General features: G+C 53.1%; 1 protein-coding gene across 2 annotated transcripts; it reads right to left on the bottom strand.

Annotated features, from left to right (window-relative positions):
• Nucleotides 1–1,779: 1,779 nt before the first annotated feature.
• ISM2 (isthmin 2) lies at nucleotides 1,780–22,421 on the bottom strand. Of its 2 annotated transcripts, XM_064715570.1 has the most exons (6): nucleotides 21,732–22,421; nucleotides 7,770–8,030; nucleotides 6,906–7,278; nucleotides 6,001–6,141; nucleotides 5,445–5,522; nucleotides 1,780–5,011 (listed from the first exon to the last, which is right to left on the bottom strand). In XM_064715570.1, exons 1-6 carry the CDS (start codon nucleotides 21,870–21,872, stop codon nucleotides 4,494–4,496), a joined length of 1,512 nt encoding a protein of 503 aa, XP_064571640.1. In that variant the 5' UTR covers nucleotides 21,873–22,421; the 3' UTR covers nucleotides 1,780–4,493. The 2 variants fall into 2 exon arrangements, with proteins under 2 accessions (XP_064571640.1, XP_064571642.1); XM_064715572.1 differs by lacking the exon at nucleotides 7,770–8,030.
• Between the last annotated feature and the right edge of the window lie 361 nt (nucleotides 22,422–22,782).

Here is a 22,782-nt window from a genome sequence, read left to right as displayed (position 1 = left end):
TTGGGGCTTTTTTCTGGTCTTCTGCTCCAGAGGTGTGCCAGCAGCACAGAAGACCCATGTAACTACACAGTGAGGTGTGTCCCTTCACAGGCCAGAACAGGGGTGTCTGAAAGGTTTATTTCTTCTCTGGAACTACAGTTTTAACTCAAGATCCACAGACCACAACCACACTTTGCTCTTTCCCAGGTTAATACCAGGCATTGCAGTTCAGACCTGCTGCACAGGCTTTGGCTAGGCTCTCCTGGCATTATCACTCTCTTTTCTCCTTCCAGAGGAGATCCTTTTGGGCCCAGCTGGGTTTTTGTGTGCTTCCTAAGATGCAAATTCCTGGAGCTAGAGCCCTGAAAAAAAATCAGGTAATGGGATCTCCGTTGCTGTAAACATGTTCCTACAAAATCTGATGTTCATCCCTGAGAGATGGGCTTTCCTCACCCTCCCTGTGCCCCAGCAAAATCTGGGCATGGCTCCTTCTGTGTGCAGACAAACACCATGCACGCTGGGTGCCAGGGGACTGGTCCAGCTCAGCTCCAGTCCAGGCTGGCAGACTGAGACAACTCAACAGCAACCAGTCAGGAAGTTTTGTGCTCAAAGCAGCAGGCAAAAGTGCAGTTTAAGACAGCCACAGACTCACTGTATGATTTCAGATGACATCTCCAGGCCTTTAGCACCTGCAGAATTAGGGCAGGAATTCTCCTGCTTCCATCCTCAGTGGCTGTGGGATTTCTGTATCCCAGGAGTTTCACAGCAAGGTCCATCATCCAACACAGCAAGGACCTTGTTGCAGAGGACAAAAGCACATTAGGCATGTTATGTACACAGCAGTAACTGCTGCCTGCTCCTCCAGGGAAAGAGTGACTTTCTCTGAGCAGAGTGGAGCTCAGCCTGCCACTCCTGGCTTGGGCTCCATGCAACAATGGTTTTGGTGCTGCAGAAGGCCAGCAGGAAGCCCCTAGCATCCTTCACTGAGAGGAGGCACCTGCTCCCCCAGGCAGGGGCCAGCAATGGTGCCAGGCAGCTGTGAAGCAGAGTCCCATGCTAGAGTAGCAGATTAACCCTTGACAGATGTGCAGCCAGCACAAAGCAAAAGGAGAAAGAGAGGACAGGAAACAGCTGGAAACAGCAAGAGCTTGGAAGTGTTTATGATTTACACACTAAATTAACAGTAACAAAAAGTCGTTATCCCTAGAAAGCTTTGCAAACCCCCCTGCTATAATTAGCTGCTGGCTCTGGAGGTGGTTTGCCAAATCAGTTTTTTAGCTGGGATGGTGCTGGGTTTTTCCCCCTGCTGTGGTGTGCTGGACCATCAGCCAGTACCCAGCTCTGGCCAGGCTGACCATGGAATAAGTCAGGGCTGGGGCACAGGCAATGCATTTGCTTCTCAGCACTGACCCTGAGGGTCTTCTTGTAGGAGGCTCCCTGCCCTGAAAGCAGAACTTCACATATCCCATGGGCTCCAGATAGTCTTTCTTACCTTCTTTGCAGCCAGACAAGTTCAAATGCAAACGTTAAGGGAAGGAAGCAAAGCCACCAGGGCCCCAGCTGGGGCTGGGAGCCCAAGACAGAGAGTGTTAACATAGCATGATCCCTCTCAACCAAAACAAATAGCAACACATGCTTCAGTCACAACTGAATGACATCAGCATGACATATACATATATAAAGTGCTTTATTGCAGCATCAGATTAAAGAATTCTTCTCTGTGAAATTTTGTAGGAATAAAAGACATCATATATATTATATATATAAAAACCCAATAAACTTAAGGAGTGAAAGCTTAGAGATTCATCACTTAAATAGCAGTGGGCTGGACAGAATCTTTGATGGGATAAAAAAATAAACACTTGCTTAATGACGACTCTTCTCATGGTGTTCTGCAGAGCCTCACGGTGAGTAAGGTGCTTGTATGAGGAACAACAGTGCTTGTTTCTCATGCTCCAGTTCATGCCTGTATTGTCCAAAACACAGAGGCAGCAAAGCAGAACAGCTACTTGCCTCTCAACTAGCTTTTGTGGGGATGTCAGGGAAGGGGGGAGTATCAATGCAAGAAATTTTTTTACTTGCCCTTGGACAGGAACTCCAGTTCTTACAGAAATTACAAGGTTTTTTTCTGGGGGTTAGACTGGTTGACATAGCCAGAGTAAAGAGGAGGGTAAAAATCCTGGGTAACACTCTCACTGTAAGAGCACTTCCATAGAGAGCAGCCAGTCTAACAAACAAATTGGCTGAGCTTTTGCAAGCCTTCTTCCAGAAAGATTGTTTGTAAAAGTCCTGCTTCCATGCTTGGGTCCAATACTGAACACTAGGCACGTTCAACAGGAGGTTCTTTAAAGAAGTCTGCACTGATGGTAAATAAACTCCACTGGGAGTTTGGTGAAGTTAATGATGCCATACAGCATGCAAATAGAAATATGCTCTGCTGAATGACTGCAGCTCACAAGCTCATCCTTCCATGGCTTCAGACGCTCATGGCTTCCTTTGCTTCCATGTCTCTTGCTGAGGCTCCCTGGCTCCCAGAACCAAGCCACCAGATCACTGTCACCCCTCCTGACCATCTCTGCATGACCTACCTCTTTGCCAGAAACTAGTGAGTGAATGACCATTTGGCCAGGGAACATGCAGTGATCATGGAAATGTTCCAAGGTCTCCATCCATGCTTATCTGGTTCTCTTCCTTCTCACCATTCACAGAACACAGGGCATCTCAGACTGCATGTCTGTTGGGAAATGGATGATGTCTGCCTGTATTTTGATAGAACCCATATCCAGACTCTAGGGATACGAGGGTGTAATAACAGTTGAGTAAGAATAATTCAGCGATAACTTCATTAATACTTCTGTTTTACCAGCTATGAAGTCTTAGGTATGGATGACCAAGGATGCAATATTCTATCAGTGACCAAGGCAAATGGATCAACATACACGCAACAGATACAAAGACACTCCCAGAAAGACTCTCCAAAGAGCTTTCAGACCAAGAATATTCACTGAGGCTGGAGAAAGCTCCTGTAAAAAGGACAGACTGTACAGGATGGTCAACTAAGGACCTCTGCAAACAACCAGTTTTTTCATTCAACAGTGCCCTGCAGAAGTACATGAAGTAGCTAGCAGCCTTGCATGAAACCTCTAGAATAGAAATGACTCTATTCTTCTTTATGTGTGCTTGACTTTTATTTCCCCTGATGTATAAAATTTCTTAAATAAAAGCTATAAATTTTCTGCCAGTTTAGCAACTGAATGTCCAGGGACAAAGGTGCTCAGCCTAGTTTCTCTGCAGAAAAGCTTCCAAAATATGCTGGGAGACACTGCCATGGACCTGTGAAAAGCTGAATAAAACCCAGGCAAGATCAAAGTGTCAACAGAGAGCATCATGATCCCTATCTGTGGACACCAGCTACTGACATTATTAGCACGTGTGTCTTCCTCCTCTGGAGCCACACTTGTGAGCCGGGCCTGGAAGCGAGCCCGAGGGGTCCATGGCTCGGTTTGTCTGGGCTGCCTCCATGTGGGAACCTGGGGAGACACAGACTGGAGCAGCTGGGGCCATGGGCAGACTCAGCGTGGAGCAGGGCTAGCTTGGCTCAGTGATTTTTGCTCCTCACCAGCAATGGCATGAGCAGTGGCTGTGAGTGGGAAACACAGGACTTTCTTTTGGGCTGTGTCACTGGTGCTCCTGAGACCCTCTGGGGACTGCCAAGGGGCCAAGGTCTGGGAGAGGGCTAGTGCTGTGACTTGCCCAGATGCTACCACCCTGGTCCTCCAAGAACCACAGCAGAGGGGCTGAAATGCACACAAGGTGGCATCCCCATGCTGACCTCCTCTGAGGTCCACCTATGTGTAGCTTTGGCAGCCAAAACCCTGGTGCCTAGGCAATCTTGCCAAGCAAGCCCAGGCAGCCAGTGCCCCTCCAGCCCACTCCCCCAGACCCATAGATCCATAATCCTTTCCCTGCTCCTTCCCAACCATGCACGCACAAACCCAAGGATGGGGGGCCTGGCTCTGTATGCCTGGCTGGAACAGCCCTGCACTCTCTAGAAGACTTATCCCCAGTTTCAGACATAAACCAGGGCAGGTGTACAGACCAGAGCAGGCAGCCATGCCTGCAGCAGCTCCTCAGGTGTGGTCTGAATCCAGCAGGAGCTGAGCCCTCTTCACCCTGTGCTCAGCTTTCAGGCTGCATTGGAAGGTCATAGAGAACAAAAGCAGACAAGAGCAGCCCCTTGCTCCCTTTATACCTCCCAGCCCCTGCTGCTTTCCACATGCCAGGCCAGGAGCCCTGGGCTGCAGGACTGCCCTGGGTGGAATGGCAGGGCCTGCACCCTAAGAACCTCCAGCACCCTCAGAAATCGGAGGAGACTCCTCTGAGGGGATGAGAGAGGTGGCACATCCTCCCCGTTTTGCCTGGCACCGCTGAGGAGCCCACGGGCAGGGCAGGGCTGGCCGGGCTGCACAGGGACTCAGCCAGTGGCGGTGATGGCCCTTTTGAGAGTGGCTGTGCTAGTACTCCTTGGCCTCCTGCAGCTGGGACAGGTACTCCTCCTCGGCGGGGTTGTCGGCACAGCGCTGGCCATTGTTGGGGGGCCGGACGGCGTGATAGCGGCTCCAGTCCCCCTTGCAGAGGATCCAGGGCAGCATGTCCACCTTGTAGTGCAGCTCCGGAGAGAACTCGGTGCTGATGAGGTTGGGGACGCCGGCGCCCTTGCCGCGGGTGATGAGGCGGGTGTGCTCGTCGTAGCAGCAGTGCTGGGCAGCCAGCGTGGTGCTGTCCAGGGAGAGCATGGAGCGCAGGCAGAAGCGCGCCGTGGGCTTGTAGATGTCCAGGCGCTCCTTGGGCCCGCTGGCGTCCCGCCATCGGAAGCTCTTGCCCCGCTGCTCGTCGCGCAGGTTGACAGCGCTGTAGACGGCCTCCAGCGGGTAGGAGCAGGGGCAGCTGGGCAGGTCCGTCAGCACCTTGCTCAGGTACTTGGTGAGGAAGTCGCTCTTGCAGTTCAGCCACTTCTCGCAGCTGTCCACCTCTGGGGAGGGTACCAAAAGGGTGAGGGCACGCACGCTCTGCACCCCACTTTACCCAGCAGCCATTTGCCTGAAGCCATGCCAGCACCACCGGCGGAGCCTGCAACCACCAGGGAGGAGCAGCCAGCTCCACCCCCAAGGCAGTGACAGAGGGAAGGGGTTTTGTGCAGGCAACATTCCCCTGTGGGAGAGGGCACATGGCAGGCTGGCTTCAGCCACTGAACCCTAAAGCTGTGTTGTAGCAGGGCTGTGGGAGCAACTGGGTTTCCCAGCATGACCACTGAAGCCTGCACATGGCAGTGGTTTGGTGACTTAGGTTTGGACACCAGACACAGGACCCCTTGGCTGAACCCTGAACCCTCCCCACCAGCCAGCTACGACCCTCCCAAGGTCTGTCACTGAAGCCCCCAGAGCAAAGCAGAGGCAGAGGCTGACCTGAGTTGAACAGCTCTGTGGTGTTGTCGCTTTTGAAAGGCGTCTCCTCTGTGGGGAAGACCATCTCTTCTTCTGCTCCTTGAGACAAAAAAAAACCAAAGAACCTGGCTGAACACGGGAAGAAAGGTGGTTTTTCCCTCTGTATGTGCACCAGACACCACCCATCTTCCAGCCCCTCTCCTGCCACTTCTTTGGTAACATGGCCCTGTGATTGGAAGGAAGGGCCAGCAGCAAGACTGGCCCAGCAGAGGTTGTTAGTTATGTAAATCCCAGTGGATAGAGCTGGCTCTCAACACGCCTCTCAGGAGAGGTTTTCAAGCTCCCAGTATGAGGGAGGTGCAAGAAGTCACACACCAAACTTAATGCCAGCCCACACAACTACCCATGGAGCCATGAAACCCAATCATAGCTTCTGTGGGGAAACAAAGCCCCCTGGTCATTAGCCCTGACCACATTAAACATAACTAATTCTTGAAGCATGAGCAAAGCCTCCAGCAGTGGGCCAGCCCACATCAAAGTCAGACAGTAGCCAAGGACTGTTCTGGCAGGGGCTCACCAGGGCAGTGTGTCAGATCGCAGGTCCTCGACTCTGTCGCTGTGCAGGCATAGCCACAGGAGCGGGTCCTCTTCTGGTTGCCACTGCCACAGGTGATGCTGCAAGGGGACCATGGGCTCCACTCCTCCTCATCTTCATAGTCTGTGCACAGCAGGCAAGAGGCAGAGAGTGACAGATCTCAGCAAAGCTTTAGCAGCAGGGGAGACAGCAGCCACCTGGGACCTCCCTCAGCTCTGCCTCCATCCCTGAGCAGGGACAGTGCTGCCTGGGGCACATGGAGGTGCCCAGCCATGCAGTGCCAAGGGCCAAACCCATCCTCACTGCCAACCCCAGGCAAGCAGCCCTGAGCAAAGGCTCGCATTCTCACAGCTTTGCTCCCAGTCATACCAACACAAGCAGGTATTGCTGCCCACCCCCACATGGCCTAGCACACTGGCCATGATGCTGAACACAGATATTAGCAAAGGCTGGCTGGTTTTGGGGTCATGGCCAGCAAGCTGCAGGCAGGGGCTGCTGTGGTGTCCCAGCCCATCTGCCCACTAGAAACTGCCATCTCTGCAGCTTCTCTCCTGGGGGGAACCCAGGTCTGTGGAAAAGGCTGCTGGCACTGATGTCACTACAGGAACCTGAGTCAATGGCAGCAGCACTTGTCATTAAACATTGATATTGTATGTCTGATCTGAGCATGCCTTCGCTAGAGCCCATGCTCCAGTGTGACTACATGCAAGGACAATTCCTGCTGGGACACTGGCATGTCTGACTGCTGGCAGCCCCGGCCGAGTGTGCTGGCCTTTATCCTTGGCATGCCTGCTTATTTTGTAAGTAGGAGCTGAGCACCAGTGATGCCTGGTGCAGGGCTGCAGGCCAGGCAGGACAGTGCAGACCTGCATTGCTGAAGAACTCACCGTAATTGTATTTTTCCTTAAAGATCCAGTTTTTCTGTCCGGGCCATGGTTGGTCCCAGTTACCACCTACTCCACTAAGCATGGACTCCTCCTCATAATCTGTTGTGTAATCTTCCTCTTCATCATCATCCTCTTCTTCTTCTTCCCTGTCCCCTACATCCAGGTTGTCATCCTCTTCCTCCTCTTCCTCCTCCTCTTCATCTTCCTCCTCCTCCTCCCCCTCAGCAGGGTCAGTGTATTCCCAGAAGAGGGGCCAGAATAGGTCCTTGTGAGATAGCCACTCAGAGGATGTCAGAGACCAGTCATTGCTTGTCTCCTTCAACAAGTCCATCTCCATCTCAGCCTGAGGATCATCCACCACTTCAATGGTCACCTGGAGGGCAGATATGAGGCGAGGCAGTGAGCTGGGGCACAGCCCTTGGACAGACCCACCAGACCATGCCCAAGAGGCCACAGACACTCAGGGCTGCAGGACTGTATGAGGAGCACAAATGGTATCACCTCAGCTAAAGGACTGAGCAGGAACAGAGTGGGAAGCACAGGGTGGCTGCTGGTCACCCACAGGGGCCAACGCCACCCTCAGAAATTGAGAGCTCCCCCATGTAAGGATGGTTTACTCTTGCTCTATGAAGAGGGGGTGGGGAGGACAGGGGAAAGGCTCTGAGCAAATTCCTCAGTCGAGGAGCAGCTTCTCCATGCTAGCTATCTGCAGCTGGAAGTCACCAAGAAAACAGATGACAGTGGCCACACAGACCCTGCTCATGAGATCTTTTCCCTTAAGGAATGAAATGAGGCTGGAGAGCACCACTTTCACCACAGCACTCACCCACATCCCCCCATGGCCCTCCCAGACCCACTCCCCACCTGGATGTTGGGGTTCTGGGCACTCAGGTCCACGTTGGCCAGCCCCGGCAAGTTCTGCAGGTCCAGCATGAAGGGCAGGCTCTCCTCCTGGCCAGCAGCACTGGGCTGGGGCAGCACAGGGCTCCTGGCAGCCGGCTGAGGCAGCCCTCGGCGCCTGTGCCGGCGCGGGCCGGCCTGCCCGCTGCGCCGCAGCCCCCGCGGCCTGCCCGGCGGGGACAGCTCCTCGTGCCCTGCGGAGCGCGGGCCGGGTGACGCTGACACCTGCACGGGGAAGAGTCACAGGAACAGCTCCTGACGGTGCTGGTGCAGGCAGGGAGCAAACCACCACCCAGCAAAGACGGGTCTGGTCTCCTGCCCCAAACAGTTCCTCCACCCCATCGTACTGCAGCATCAGCAGAGCAATTAACATGTTAATCAATCAAGTTAATGCCAAGTGCCCTGTGCTGTGCCAGGGCTCAGTTCTGCTGCACCTGAACCTACAGGTCTATTCAGACTGGTACTTCCCAATCTCATGACCACCCTCCCTGCACCCCTCTGCTGTCCCATTGCCCATCTTGTCTGGCTTTCCACTTCTCACTCTCCCTTTTTAGCTATTTCTCAATCCCTGGAAATGGGTTAACAGCAAGGGTTGCTTCTGGTCACAGAGCTACCACAGATCATGTTTAATGCTTTTATATATTTATATTAAAAGTTTACAACCAGGGCTTTATGACAAAGGGGAACGCCTCACCCAAATACATTGTTCTGTGGTACTGGTATTAGGGCAGATGACTTCAAGCAGCACAGGTTTAATTGAAATTTCTGATGGTGCCCAAAGGCAACCACAAAGGTGGAAAGAAACTGCTGGCAGATATAACCCAGCTACCTTTAGCTCTTTGGGAAAGAGAAGATTCCCAGCCAAACAAGTCAACAAAACTCACTTGTGAGTGCTGCCAGTGGCTCTCAGTGCTGCTGCCACTCCAGGGGCACATGGCACATGCATGGCAGGAGGAGCAGGGCTGGCAGACAGGGAGCCCTGCCCCAGAGGCAGCACCAGCCAAGCACTGCGCTTGCCCCAGTCCCGCGTTCCCGTCCCGCACTGGCACCGCAGAGCAGCGGGACTCCAGGGGCCAGAGGGCTCCAGGGTGCCCACGAAACCCGAGACGGGAACAGCTGGCAAAGCCCCCCCGAGGCACGAGCGTCCTTGGGAAAGTCTGCAGGGCCCCGCAGCTCAAGGCTGGGAGCAGAGGTGCCCGCACTCCCAGCATCTCCGTCAGTGTCTGCCTTTTTCTGGCTGCCCGGCTGAAACCCCCCTTTGTTCCCAAGCTCTCACCCTTCGCACCAGCCCGGCCGAAAGCCGTGGGATTAACGAAGAGCACGGAGTGCCCCCTCCCCGCAGCCGGGCGGGAGGGACGCAGAGAGGCATTTCTACCTGCAATTAGAGCCAGATGGTTCGGGGAAGGACTCCCCTCCCTTTCATCCTGATCACTGGAGCACTTCAAAGGCAGCTGGAGCCTAGCCAGACTCTCATGAGCGCACACAGCCCGTCCCCAGCCCTGTCCCCGTACATCAAAGCCCACGATCCCTCCATCCCCGGGGGAGGGAAAAGAGCAGCAGGGACGCTGCTGGTCCCTTGGCTGCTGCCCAGGGCAGGCTGAAGGCAGAGAAGGGCCGGTGACAGACTCCACCAGATGGGCCCTGAGCAGAGAGGGCTGCAGAGAGGACAGAACCTGGGCTGCCCAGAGAGAGTCCTCCCTGGCCTGGAGGACTCCTGTGGCACTGCTGGTAGCAAACCTGAGCAGAAAGACCCCCCTGCACACACCTTCCCCTCCCAGCTCCCCCTCTGTCCCCATCCAAACCACAGTGCTTTCGGGAAGAATGCATGGGGATAATGCCTGGCTCTGTCTCAGCCTAGTTCCCAGTGCCTTAGCCCCTTGCTAGGTCTCCTGTCATGTTCCAGGAGTCCTTGACAAGAAGCAAGGAGCTCAGGTGGAACAAAAACAGCAAAGGGGGCTGAGCAGGCAAACACAGCCATGTCCCAGTGCTGGCAGCACGACACTGCCTGCTGTGCTGGGTCTGCTGCCAGCTGCACAAGCCCAACACAACCCCTGCACAAGAGACTGGCAGCAGCCAGGAAAGGCTGGCGTTCCTGCCCAATTTGCAAAGAGCTTATTGGGCTGGGTGAGCTCGTGTCACACACAACCCAAATTTAATACACATGGAAAGTGAGGTCTCCTCTAGCAACAAGATCTGAGCTCACCCAAGGACACCAGAGAAAGCAAGCCAGGAGCAGACTCAAAGTCTCCAAATTTACACTCAGTGCCTAATTCAGATTTTACGCCCAAACAAGCTCAAGAAATTCAGAGTACTGTTCCCACAGGGAAAATGTAAAACTGCTCCAGGAGAACTGGCTGCAAAAATGTTGCAGGGCAAACAGAACTCCCTCAGCTCCCAGATACTCTGGAGGCATAAGAATGACAGGGGTGGCCACCCAGAATGGCCAAGAGCCCTTCAGCAATGGTCACTGCAATGTACCACCCAACACCTCCCTTCTCTTGGCATCTGCATCACTCTAAAGGCTTGCTGGGTTAAAATCTCTCCCTACATCAGATGTCCCTCCTATCTAAGCTCAGTGCCCGGCCCCAGACAGTCAATCAACGGATTTAACAAGCTCTTAGAAGGCCCAGTGCTCCCTCCAGGTCAGAGCATCCATGGCATCAGATGTGTCTTCTCCAAGTCATCAAGGGTCCCCTGACAGCCACACGAGCACCACCTGAGGTTTGCACCCCTCTCCATGACACCCACCCTCTCCTCTGCACTGTCCAAGCAGCAGCTGGAAAAAGCCACCAAGGATGGAGCTCAGCCACTGCAGTGGGCTAAGGGAAGAGAAGACTTTGCCGGTCTAGAGGGAACACTATATTCCCCTGCTCTCTGCAGAGCACAGGAGAAAGCCTGCAAACCATTGGAGAGCTCGTCAGCAGCAGCAGCTCCCTTCCCCTTCCACCCCCATGGAAGCAGAGTGCAGCACTGGGGAGCCATCAGTGTCTTCCAGCTCAGTTCCAACCTTCTCCTGCAACCAGCCAGCACCAAGCAAAGGAAAAAGCTGAACAAGGAACTGCCACAGCTGTTCCTGTTTACACTTGGCATATCCTACCTGGCTGGGAATAAGGGCAGGAACCTGAGAGAAACTCTGGGGCAGCACTCAGGAAAGAGCATGGAGTTTCCCTTTGTGATCCTGCAGGCTGTGAGCAGGATCATACCTGCCTACCTAGCAGCCCAGGAGCCCTTCCCACATGGTCCAGGCTGTCCCACATGTAGGACTGACCACTGAAACACCTTGAGGCACAAGCTTAGAAGGTTGGAAGGGGAAATAACTCATTAGCAATTCACCCCAGTACCATGCCTACTTTGTACATAACATGGGCAACAAGGTGTGTGGAAAAGGTGTGGGAAAAGGCCACACATCACTGCTCTAGAGACCAAAAGCTGACATTTTTCCATTTCTAGACCATACACCTCTATAAGAATTGCTGAAAAATCTGGAGATGATGAAGAGAACAGCCACAAAAACATTTCAAGGGATGGAAAGTCTTGTACAAGTCTTGTACAAGTCTTTTCCAGTGAAAGACTTGTACAATTCAATTTGTTTCTCATGCTGAAAAAAGAAAGCAATGACTCAGTTTTCCAGTTCTTTAAGGCAGTAATCCATCAGGCACCAGAGACTATAATCCAGAACAGAAACACATAATAGGAAGCAATGTGCCCAAGTCAAAGCCAAAAATATTTAACTGAGGAATAAGGATCATGCTTTTAATGCCATAGGTAATTAACCACAGGAACAATTAAAAAGAAAAGTGACAATTTTTCTTGTGGAGACTGCCAAACCACATGACTGGGCTGCAACTGCACCAGGGAAGAAATTCAAGGCTCTAGTAATTTCTTCTGCTCTTAAAATTTGTAATTTTGCTAGAAATGTCCGTAAGGCTTTGAACTAAATCTGGAATAAGGAAGCAAATGACCAATGTTCATGTGCTGCAGCTCTTACTATAAGAGACATGACATTTCCGTTTAAAACCTGAAAACATCATCAGACTAGCTCCTGTGCTGTGCTGCACTTTGGCAAGCAGGGACACCACCACCCTGCCACTTGCACAACCACAGGTACTCGTCCCTCCAGCACGTTCCTCAGCCTCCCTGCAGGAGCTGCAAGCTGCCAGAGCACCCAACAGCAGTGCTCTTTGTAACCTCACAGACTGCTGGGCAGAGCTGCCCCTCATCATGGGCTTACACAAATCCAAGCACATTTGAGAGAACCCCCTGGCAGCGAAGCACTGCGAGAGCATCAGCAGCCAGTGCAGCACACAAGTCACCAGCACAGGACAAGCTCAGAGGATGCAGCTTCTACCCACACCTATCCCAAGCCAATTATCGAGCACATAAACTCATTCAGCTTGAACCAAGGGAACCTGTGCCCACGGCAGCCAGATCAGAGGCAACATTCAGGCTGTGCTTTGGGCTTGTTAACACTGCAGTGAAGAAAATGACGTATTTGCTAAAGGCCGGTATCACACTGAGCTATAATTATAAGGAATGGGGGCTTTTGTTGCTTAATCATTACTGCTTGTGTTAGGTTTCCTTTGAACAGTTTTACCATGCTGTATTGAAACAAGAAACCACCAGAGGAACTATTGATCTTTTCCTGAATAGACATTCCTTCTCTTTCCCCAAAGCTTTCCAACATTATTTTAAAATCTGTCTGTTGCAAACTTGCCCACTTATGAATTAGTCAAGTACAATTTTTTTAACCATAAAACTTTTCTTTTTATATTTACCTAAATGAGCTGCAAGGATCTGGAGAAAGTATTAAAAAAAATTATCTTTGGACTGACACTGGGTAGGAACAACTCCAGAGTAGGATTTTACTATAAAGCCATACTATAAAGCTATGGAAGTGGAGAAGGCTGGTTGGCTGCATTAGAAGGAAGCCCAGCATGTCTGGGGTTAGCTCTGGGGCTGCAGTTTGCACAAAGGCCCATGACAGTTTTTGCTGGTGGCATGGGGAGAAAGGGAGGTTTTTCTAATGCTAACAGGTAACACTACTGTCTCTTTAAAATAAAGTAGGGTTGAACAGCAGGGTGATCTCCAGGAACAGATGCAGTGTGCCATGATGCCTCCCTCCCATAGAACTGCTTTCTCCTCTATGAGGCACTGCCCAAATAAAGGGCTTTTTTAGCCCAGCCAGCTGAAACCCCCATGGCCTCCTTAGGGCTGTAGTTTGATCCTCCTGGCTCATAAGCCATCCACCAGCACATAACCTGTCTCCTGGCAGGCTTTCAGCCAGATGGAAAATCCATGGGACACACATTAGGCAAGTGACCTCTGCCACCCATCAGCTCATCACCCACTTAAGGGATTTCCCAGAGCCCTGGCAGAGCACAGCATCTTCTGGAGGTGTCAAGAGCTGGGTGGGTACCTACCAGATAACAGGGAAGGCAAACATGCCGCTCAGTTCCTGTTACTGTCTGTAAGACCTTCTGAGCCACAGTCCCAGCCATCAGATCCAACACGTTTAGACTTACAGGCAGGTGGCTTAGCAGGAGCTGTCACTCAGGATTTTGACATGTGAGCTCTGGAAGATCTGCCAGAGGTAATTTAAAGAAGATCTCCAGTTGCCTCCCTCCTCTTGTGCTCTGGGTTACACTGCTGCCCACAAAGGGGCTGTGGCACAGGTGAAGAGCAAAACCCAGACTTCCCAAACGCTGTACTGTCCCCTCCACCTCAGGACCAGCTTACATGGGTGCTGGGAGGGGTGTTATTGGTGTTTGTTTTTGTTGGTTTGCTCTTTTCTTTTAATAAAGACTCCCTTTAGCTTTTAGGAGAGTTCTACAAGTGCTCAAGGAACAGACAAGGCACTTGGTTATCATGCTTACGTGGGCAGATCCTGTTTATGACAGACCAGCAGGAGCCAGCAGCAAACTGTGGGCTGTGCAGATAATTATTATGCCCTCATGATTATAATTTTCATTCAGTTATCAAAATACTTCAGATCATATGGTATCACTTTCTTTTCTAACTAGCTTCATTCCAACTGTCTTGGGTAGAGAGCTGCAGGAGGCAGCATCAAAGGCTTCCTCATGTTTCACATTTATTTTCATGTCTGACAGTTGCAACAACTGTAATCTCAGAACTCTTTCCAAGGTCGGTGACTCAGTTGCTCCTGAGGCAGAGCCAGCCCTGGAGCAGAAGACAGTACAGCACGAAGAAGCAGCAGCGCGCAGCACCACGAGGAGCAAGGACACAGCATAGCTGACTTTGTGCAAGACCAAAAATGAGCAGGTTGTCCAGGCTACTGAGAACACTCCTCACCATGGACCCCACTGGCACAGCCCAGCTCCTCTCACCAGTCGGCTCTCCTGTGGGTGTGCTCATGAGTAACCTGCCCAAGGCATCCTCACTGCCCTGTCACTTGTGACACAAGGAGGAAAAGCAGCAGCCTTGTGGCCTTGCACCTCAGCCAAGCTGCTGACCTCCTCATGCAGATCATGGTTGTTTCACTGGCAGATGTTTCTCTACCATAAACATCTTCTCCCTGTTCAACAGTGAGACAAATTTCTTTGTCTGCAAGGCTCCCATTTTGCACACAAAGAAAATGACACACTCCTCAGGTGTGGCCAGGCCAGGCATACATGTGGGTCTGCCATGCTGTACTCAGAGAGGCTCTCGAGAAGGTTCAGCACAGCTCAGCTCCTTCTCCCCTCCTGCCCCCAAGGGGAACTGGTCTCCTTTCTACACAGATGAACCACACAGGCCTTGGAGTGGAGGAGCTGGAGCATATCCTTGGCAGTGCTGATACATCCCAGCACAGCAAATGGGGCTGCCCTCGCACCAGAGACCCTGCCCAAGCACACAGGTCCCAGGGGCCAGTTCTTGATGGGTGATGCCTGCTGCAAGGACAGAGCAGGTGGCAAGGTACCCATTACCTGAAGATCCTGAGACTTGGGTACAGGAACAAGGCCCCCACAGAGACTGCAGGGAGAGGTCCCCAGAGAGTGGAACAGATCCACATCCTCTGGTGCTCTCTGGCAAATGCTCCTGCTAGGGCATGTGGTTTCTGCTAACACAGTTCAGCAGTAATACACATAAGCTTCCAGTGCATCAGAGAGAGTCTAGAACAAGCTGCTAACTTGTTCCAGCTCTAAACCCCATGTGCTTCAGTAACCATTAACTTGTTCCAGCTAAGGATCTGCATTCGCTAGTCTGCACACCGTAACTCTCCCACTGCTCCAGCTGCTGCTTCCCTGCCTGCCACAGCGCAGGCAGAACTGCAAGAGGAAGAAAATCCCAAATAGTGCAAAGCAGGTGGAGAAACTGACAGGACCCGATCAACACCAGCCTCCCCCTGCCGGCTAGAAGAGGTGGGGAGGGAATCACAGGCAGGAGGGAGTGCAGGGGGCTCCTGCTCCCCTTGTCCCACAAAGGGTGCACAGGCTGCCCCTCCATGCAAGCAGTGGGGCAAGGAATGCAGCCAACCAAACAAATGCAAATCCACCAAGGATCCCTTCAACAGCAGACAAAACGGGCACCTGGGCTCACAAAACGAGCCAGACTTGGAGTATCTCTATGCCCCGCACAGGAAGGGATCCAGGCAGGGATGCTGCATCTCGTCCTCCTGAAGGGCAAAGCTGGGCTGACTCTGAGCCAGCAGTCCCTGCCCCAGGTGTTGGCTGCAGCTCCCCAGCCTGGGGTCCAGCTCAACTCCTCCCCAGGCAGCTTTGATTTTAAGGAGTCAGCAGCCTTAGCATGTAATAAAACCACATTGTCTCCAAGAGGAAGACAGTTCCCAAGTGTTGGGAACTGCATACATGAAGATATCTGTACAACACCTTGTTTCAATGGAGGTGCTCATGGTATGGCACAGTGCAGCTGGAATTCCCTGCGATTTTGGCTGCTGTGGGAATGGCTGCAGGTGAAGGGGAGGGCAGGGAGGACAGCAGGAGGAAGTGCCAAAGTGTTAAGGAAGAGAGGACATCCCAGGGGAGGCAAAGAGAGGTTGATTTTCCACATGGGGCACTCCCACAGCACCTCCAGGCCGCCCAGCAAACACTGCCTCCTCAGCCAGCAGCACCTGGGGCCCAGGGGCTGCCTTGCTCACCCTAGGCAAGGGCTGCCAGGCTGCGGGGCTCACCTGAAGGCCATGCCATGTGCCAGCCTCCTGTTAAGCCCTAACAAGTGGTAGTGGCTCTCTTGGTTTGGGACATGTTCCCACACATGCCTTGCAGCCCAAGTCCTGAGTGCTAGATAAGAGCCTGAAAGACCAGGCCAACCATCGGCTCCTAATCCAAGATAAACCCACGCATCACCACCTCTTCCCTGCATCATGGATGTTCCCTGGCCATCTGCAGCCAGGTCTCTACCCTGTGCCTATCTTGTGGTGCCAGGGCACAGCAGAAGGCAGCAATTGACTACATTTTGTTCCTTTGAAGTTCTATCCTTGCCCTAGAGACTAAACCAACCTGAACCCCGAGAGGCTTTGGCGCCCTTTGTGCCAAGGCCCACCTAGGACTCAGAGCCAGGCAGGTCACCATAGTTTTGGTGTCTTCGTGTCCTAAGCCCTGAGATGAAAGCACATCTCAAACAGCTTCTCAGACAAGCCCCCAGAGTCCCTACACAGAAGGAACATGGAGACACTGAATTGCTTGGAAGCAACACCATGCAGCCACATAAAAGCATCAGGCTGCCCAATGAAGGTTCCTTGAAAAAACATTCTACCAAAACAAACAAACAAACAAAAAATAGTCCTTACACTGCACTTTTGCAAGCTTCTGTCTGAAACAAATATGATCCAACACTGAAATATGCTGCAATCTCTTCCTTGCTCCAGTACATTATACAAAACCTGAGCCTCTGGCTGATAACATTTGCTTTGAAGGAGCTGGACAGCACAGGTACACCTTGCTGGCCTGTCTGCAGCTCAGACTGTCCTCAGGCTCCCCTAAGGGAAGTATCAGGCTTCTTGTTTTGAGGTTTATTCTGAGAGGGAGAGTACTTACTGCTATTGTGGACCAGTTTTCACTCCCTGCCCCTGAAACACTGACAAGAGCAAAGCAGGAATTACTCTCTAGCACGCTCCCTCCATCGCCCCACCGGGAGGATCATGGCCGGACGATGAGTCCCTCAGTTTGACGGTCTTTGAGGAAAGGGTCTGCACGAGCCGGACAATTTTGGGAACCCAGAGGGAGTGTAGGGCAATACCCTGTGGGGCGATTTACGCCTAATCTCTTCCCCTTACATGTGCCTTTTACAGGAACCCCTTTGATTGGAACAATGGGAACGCAGCAGACCTATTTGTGCAGTGAAAATGGAAGAAGCCCCCTTGTTGGGCAGCTTCCCTACACCCGGCTCTCCTTTGTTTCTGCTGCTGTCTCAGCCCCAGGGCGGGAGGGTTTTCAACTGTGTTGACTAAGATAATTTGGCACTTCTCAAAAGGGAATTTGCTACAAAGGGCGAAGTACCTCCCTGCGCACAAAGAGCCCCTTTCAGAGCGGAAGGATGCTTCAGTGAACGTTTTGTACCCACAAATCCGACCTCCGCCAAGGACAAAGCCAGGGACAAGAACGCTTAATTGCCGAAGAAATGAAAAGGTAAAAAGCACATCCTCGGGCAAAATGACTCTGCTACTGACACAGCCCGCAGCGGCGGCGGGATCTGGCTGTGCAGGCAGCCGGCACCGAGGCAGCTGCTCGCTCCCGAGCTGCCCGGCAGGAGCTGCACACACGGGAGACAGGGCTGGGGACCCACGGCACGGCGGGACGCTCCGGGGACACCGCGATGCTCCTGTCGGCCAGGGCCCCGCAGGAGCAAGAGCCGGGCGGGAGGCTCGGGGCAGCCCCGCAGATCTCTGTGCTGTGCAGCCCAGCACCCCTGTGCTCTCCCCAAACCAACGTGTCCGGGCTACATTGGGGCTCCCCAATGACGGGCCAGCCCCACTTACAGCCTCCTGACAAACTGCACTCAAGCCCAGCTGAGATTCCTTTCCCTTTACACTTTTTAAATCTAGGACAGCCACACCACATCACCTTGGAGCTCCTTCACCCTCTGTCTGCTGGTATCTCTGGCCAGGCACCACATCACTGCTATACAATTAATTCTTAATGATTTTTAATCAGGTGTAGACCTTTAGTTTTACAAGTAGCTTCCTATTGCTTTTCTCACTGCCTGGTTTAACCAGTAAATAATGTGCAGTTTTGTTACTTGTTTCCTTATTTCTCAGGGGCCAGGAGCCAGTCATATCAGGTGCTGCACAAACCCACTGATTTGCAGCCAACTCAGCCTTTATGCTATGCTTGATATTTCTTTCGTTGCCTTCCTTTATCTCTTATCGCAGATGCCAGATTTGCTTTGCTTACAGCCTCAGACCAGGGGAAATCCAACAGCAAGTTCCAGCCTGGATCTGCCCCCTGTCCCAGCCCTGCAGTAACATTTGGGGAGTTTGTTGATGTTGCTCTTGGGCTGCTCTCTCAAGAGTGGCTCCCTCCTGCAAAAGAGCACCCACCAAGCCCACCAGAGCTGGACTGGGTGCCCTGGAGCCTCCATAAAACACTGCTGGCTTGCTCTGCCTCACCCCGTCAGCCCTGAGATGCTCCAACACACCATTCCTGCCATCACGGTTATTCCTATGCACAACTACTGAAACTCTTGCGTCAGTTCACACAGATTTAATCACTCTGAACATTTACCTTTTTTGCATGACAGTACTGTGGCTGTTTTCTGTTTACCAGAAGAGCACTGTAACAGATTTGTATCAGCTGGAAAGAATCCAAAGATCTATTAACAATGTTCAGGGCCAATATTTTGAAATCCAGTCAGTTTATAAAAACATATTTTTCATTTATAGCTCTTGACTTCATAAATAAATGAACCATTAAGTGATGTGATGAGCTGTACCTTGTCTCCACAAGGGACACAAGCTTTTCCAAGTATTGTTACCCAAATATGAATAGCCACTTAACTCAGTGCTCCATCCTGCCACATTTCTGCTCACATCAAAGTATGACACATCCAACCTGCAAAAGTGTTCTTAAACCCCTGCTGTACACCTGTCTGCTGTTTCTGATCCCGCCTGCCTTCCCAAACATCACCAACAAATCTCCAAAGGAGCAGGTACCTTCCCTTGATAGAGTCAAGTCACAGTTTGGAAAGAAAACTGCCTTTCAACTTTTCCATCCTGCCTTTTCAACTTCTAGTCAAATAGGCTGAAGAAAGAGCAAAATATTCTCACTACATCTGTTGTTTATGCTGAGCACAGTACAATTTGGGCAAAACTTTGCTGGCCTGTGTCATTGCTAAGACAGTGTAAACACAAGTACTTGCTCTTTTGGTAATGGCTGGAAATACTGGATCCTGACTGAGGTACAGGATTTCAGACACATTCATAAGGCTAAGACCCAAAAATAAAGCATGTGTTCCCTACATCCTTCCTACCATAATAAGAACACTTTCTATCTCAAAAAAATTACTGAAAAACTTATTTGTTTGATTTTTCTAACCTATTTTAGTATAGAAGTGCAGCTCCAAGGCTCAGCACAGATTACAAAAAATCCCATTTGGTTCTAAACCAAGGAAATATGTTATTTGATTTAAACAAAGTCATTAAATTTTAAAAAGTCCAAGTTATGTAATTGCTTAATGGTTTTGATTGTCTATCTGCTCTGCTCTGTCATTTCTATTTTTCTCCTCACAGCCCCCTTCATTCTACCCACATCTGTAGGGCATTACCCGTAGTGTAACCAATACTCCAGCTGTGGCTGCCCTGCTGCCATAGAGACAGGACAGATCAGTGCTGCAACAGGAACCATCTGTATGTGTGACCCAAAATCACTCTGAAGTTTTTTTAACCACCATGCTGCTGTGCTTGTGCTCTCTGCTTTAGTTCGAACAGCTGGGCATGACTACTCTCAATTGTCTCCTGCATGCACCAGAAACAGAGGATTTCACCCCAAAATGCAGCCAGCAGACACATGCCAACACCTACTGCTTCCTCCCTGCCATGGGAGCTGTGCCCCAGTACTCTGAGGGATGCAGGGTGCACCAACAAACTGCCAGAGGAATCCATTCTTCAACTTCCTCCTTGCTGCTGACCTCCACCCTCGCCTGCACCCTTCTCGCATGTTTGTCTTTCTGCAAGAAGCAAAGGTCCCGGGGACAGAGGCGGCTGTGAAAGTGCCGTGTGTGATCCTTGGCTGGCCGCACAACGCTCCCCTTTCACAGCCATTCACAAACCGCGCCTCACAGCAGCTCACACGCTCTCCCGTGGATTTCAGATGTCAGATAAAGAGGAGCCTGAGACTTCGCTGCAGCGTCCCGTGGTGAGGGCATGCACAACTTCCTAGCAGACAGCTTGTCCCTATCCTTGGTCCCTGCCACAGGGCTGCAACACCTTCCTGGATTTCAAGGGTAAATTCCTACTCCTGCAGCTGGAGTCTGAGGTCACTCTGCCTGACATTTGTCTGGCAATTGAACCAGCATGTACATCTATAGTTGAAGTTTCGGTAGCAAAGTACAGCACCAACACGATATTACCAGCAGTAGAGCACACCATCCCCAGCAGTTCTCTTTCATCGGCTCAGTCCACACTCCACTCAAAACCATCACCAGGCTTGAGTAGCGGTACTTGGCTGGATGCAGCCTGTGCCCTCTCTTGCCCCTTGGCCAAGCATTCTTGTGGCAGATTCCCTCCTCGCACATGTGCCCTGGAGTTCCTGCTGGAATGGAGTTTAGTGCATCCAACAGGAGCTGCCAGCATGACTCCTCCACAGATCAGACCCCGTTTTGGCATTAATCTGCAATACGGTGTAACCCCATCACTTTGCACCTCCTCTCCCAGTCTGACTGACACTGGAGATCAAATCTGCTGCTTTCTGTACTGCTGCGTATCGCCAGCGAGGACTGAGCTGCTCGAATTGTCCTGCTCAAAATCCTCCTATCACCACTTTTCTCAATCATTCATTTCACCTACTTTTAGCAGCAGCATTCTTTCAAAGAGTACTTTTTAAACACAGCTCTACTCCTGAATGACTTTTCCTCCAGAGAACAATTCCAAGATGGAAAACAACTTCTTTTAACCATCCAATAGTCTTCCCTACTACCCTCTCTCCCGGTGGTTTCTTTTCCATTCCTGTCATCCCCATCAGGTCCCACCAGTTGGTTCCCAGTCTGACCAGTCCCTCATTGCCTGCCACGATCCGCGCTGGGCACGGAGCGCGGGCCAGGATCCGCGCTCAGAGGAGCGAGAGGCGCATCCCGGGCCATCCCCACCTCCCGGCCCGGGGGCTCCAAGGCCGCCTGTCCCGGGGGACACTGCCAGGGCCAGGTTGCCGGGACGAGAAGGAAGCATGGCCGCTCCGGAACCTGCCCCAGGAGCGTTTCGGAGGGGAAGGGAGAGGAGATGGTGGCTGAAATCTATCGTGTTTCTGGTAGAAGAGATTTGGCATTCCTGGCAGGGCACCAGCCCCTAATTTGACTGCAGCCGGACCCCTCTCCCCCACCTGGGATGTTTGCCGCCGGAGGCAACCAATCTTCCCGGGCACTGTGTCACGGCACTCGGCCCCGAACTCAGGAAGCCTAAAGCATCCCCCTTCCTTCAGCCTCTGTGCAGTGCAAAGACCTGAGGCTTCCCGAGAATCCCGCAGGCCAGGAATGGGCTCCGTCCCTCAGCGAGTGAGGAAACAGCCATCGATAAGGGGAATGGGGGAACCCTGCTTCTCCCGGCTGCTGCTTCTCTGCCCGGAGCTCTGGGCGGCCGAGCCGAGGGACACGTGTTGGATGCTGCTCCAGTCCGACATGCACAGCTGCCTCCGAGGGAGGGAGCCCCAGGTGCCCGGCTGCCCCCTCAGCTCTCCCGGGCACGGGAGGGGTGCAGAGGCTGAGGAAGAGCTCGCCCCAGCGCCCTCCCACCTCTCCGTATTTCCCCAAAGATCGCCCTACCTCCGCCAGCTTGGAGCTCCTCTCCTTCGGGGTATTGCCGCGCGGTTTCCCCCTCACGGGCAGCCCTCTCACCGTAGCCAGGAAAGTTGTCAGGAAGACGAATCCGAGGATGAGCACGACCTTCCCTCTAATCAGACTCATCTCTCCCTTCCTCTCTCCCCACCTCGCACGTCCAGGGCAGGCGGTCTGGCAGCACGCCCGCCCTTAATGCTCCAAATCCTGTCCTCCGAGAGGAGCAGTAAAAACGTAGAAATATATGTATCTGATATATATATAAGCCACCGGAGCCGGGAACTGCGGTGTCCCGCAGGCAGGGGCCGGGCAGGGTCCGCCCGCCCGGGCCACTCCGCTCCCTCTGATCGCTCTTGCAGTTTGCCGAGCACCTTCCGCTGTCGCGGCTCCCGCGGGTCGCCCGCCGGTACTGATGCTGAAGGGTAACTCTGAAAAGCTTCACAAATGTGTGCGGGGAGGGAGGGAGGGAGAGAGCTTCGGCTCCCCACCCCACTTCCTAATCCTTTCGGCAATCCGATTTCTTTTCCTCCTCTTCTCCTCCCCTCTCCGAGTCACTCCCGGTGCTGCCGCCGCTCTGCAGGCAGCGCCGGGCACCGGCGGGCGGACGGGAGGCCGCTCGGCGGGGAGAGGCTCCCGCTCGCATGAAGCGCGGTCCGGCCCCTCCCGGGCGCCCGCCGCGGCTGCCTGCCCCGGGCACGGCCCCGCCGCGCCCCTGCCCCGCTCGGAGGCTGCCGGCACCGCCAGACCTCCCCCCTCTCCCTGCGGGCGCTGCCCCCTCCGGGGCGCCACCGCCCGCCCCGCTCCTCCCCTCCCGGCAGCTGCATGGCCGGGCCCGCGGCCGCCGCCCCTCGCCCGGCGGTGCCCGCGGCGCGCTGCCCCCGCGGCGGGCCCGGCCGGCCCGGGGCTCTTTGTTCCGCGCCTCGGCGGCGCCGGCCTCGCGCGAGCCCCGCGGCACCGGGCGCTTCCCGCGGGGCAGCCCCGCCGCCGCTGCGCCCTCCCGGCGGGGCGGGGCGGCCGCGGGCCCGGCGGCTCCGGCCCG

Source organism: Zonotrichia leucophrys, chromosome 5 (assembly GCF_028769735.1).
Source record: "Zonotrichia leucophrys gambelii isolate GWCS_2022_RI chromosome 5, RI_Zleu_2.0, whole genome shotgun sequence".
In the NCBI taxonomy this organism is placed as follows: Eukaryota; Metazoa; Chordata; class Aves; order Passeriformes; family Passerellidae; genus Zonotrichia; species Zonotrichia leucophrys.
Note: the sequence above shows the minus strand (reverse complement) of the source record. Positions and strands in the feature narration are given on the sequence as shown.

Excerpts from the sequence above, each read along its gene's own strand:
- ISM2 (XM_064715570.1), bottom strand. The coding sequence starts at position 21,872 with ATGAGTCTGATTAGAGGGAAGGTCGTGCTCATCCTCGGATTCGTCTTC. Across the intron at positions 6,142-6,905 it reads TAAGGAAAAATACAATTACG|ACTATGAAGATGAGGAGGAG; the intron begins GTGAGTTCTTCA and ends TGCTGTGCACAG. Across the intron at positions 5,012-5,444 it reads CACAGAGCTGTTCAACTCAG|AGGTGGACAGCTGCGAGAAG; the intron begins GTCAGCCTCTGC and ends TACCCTCCCCAG.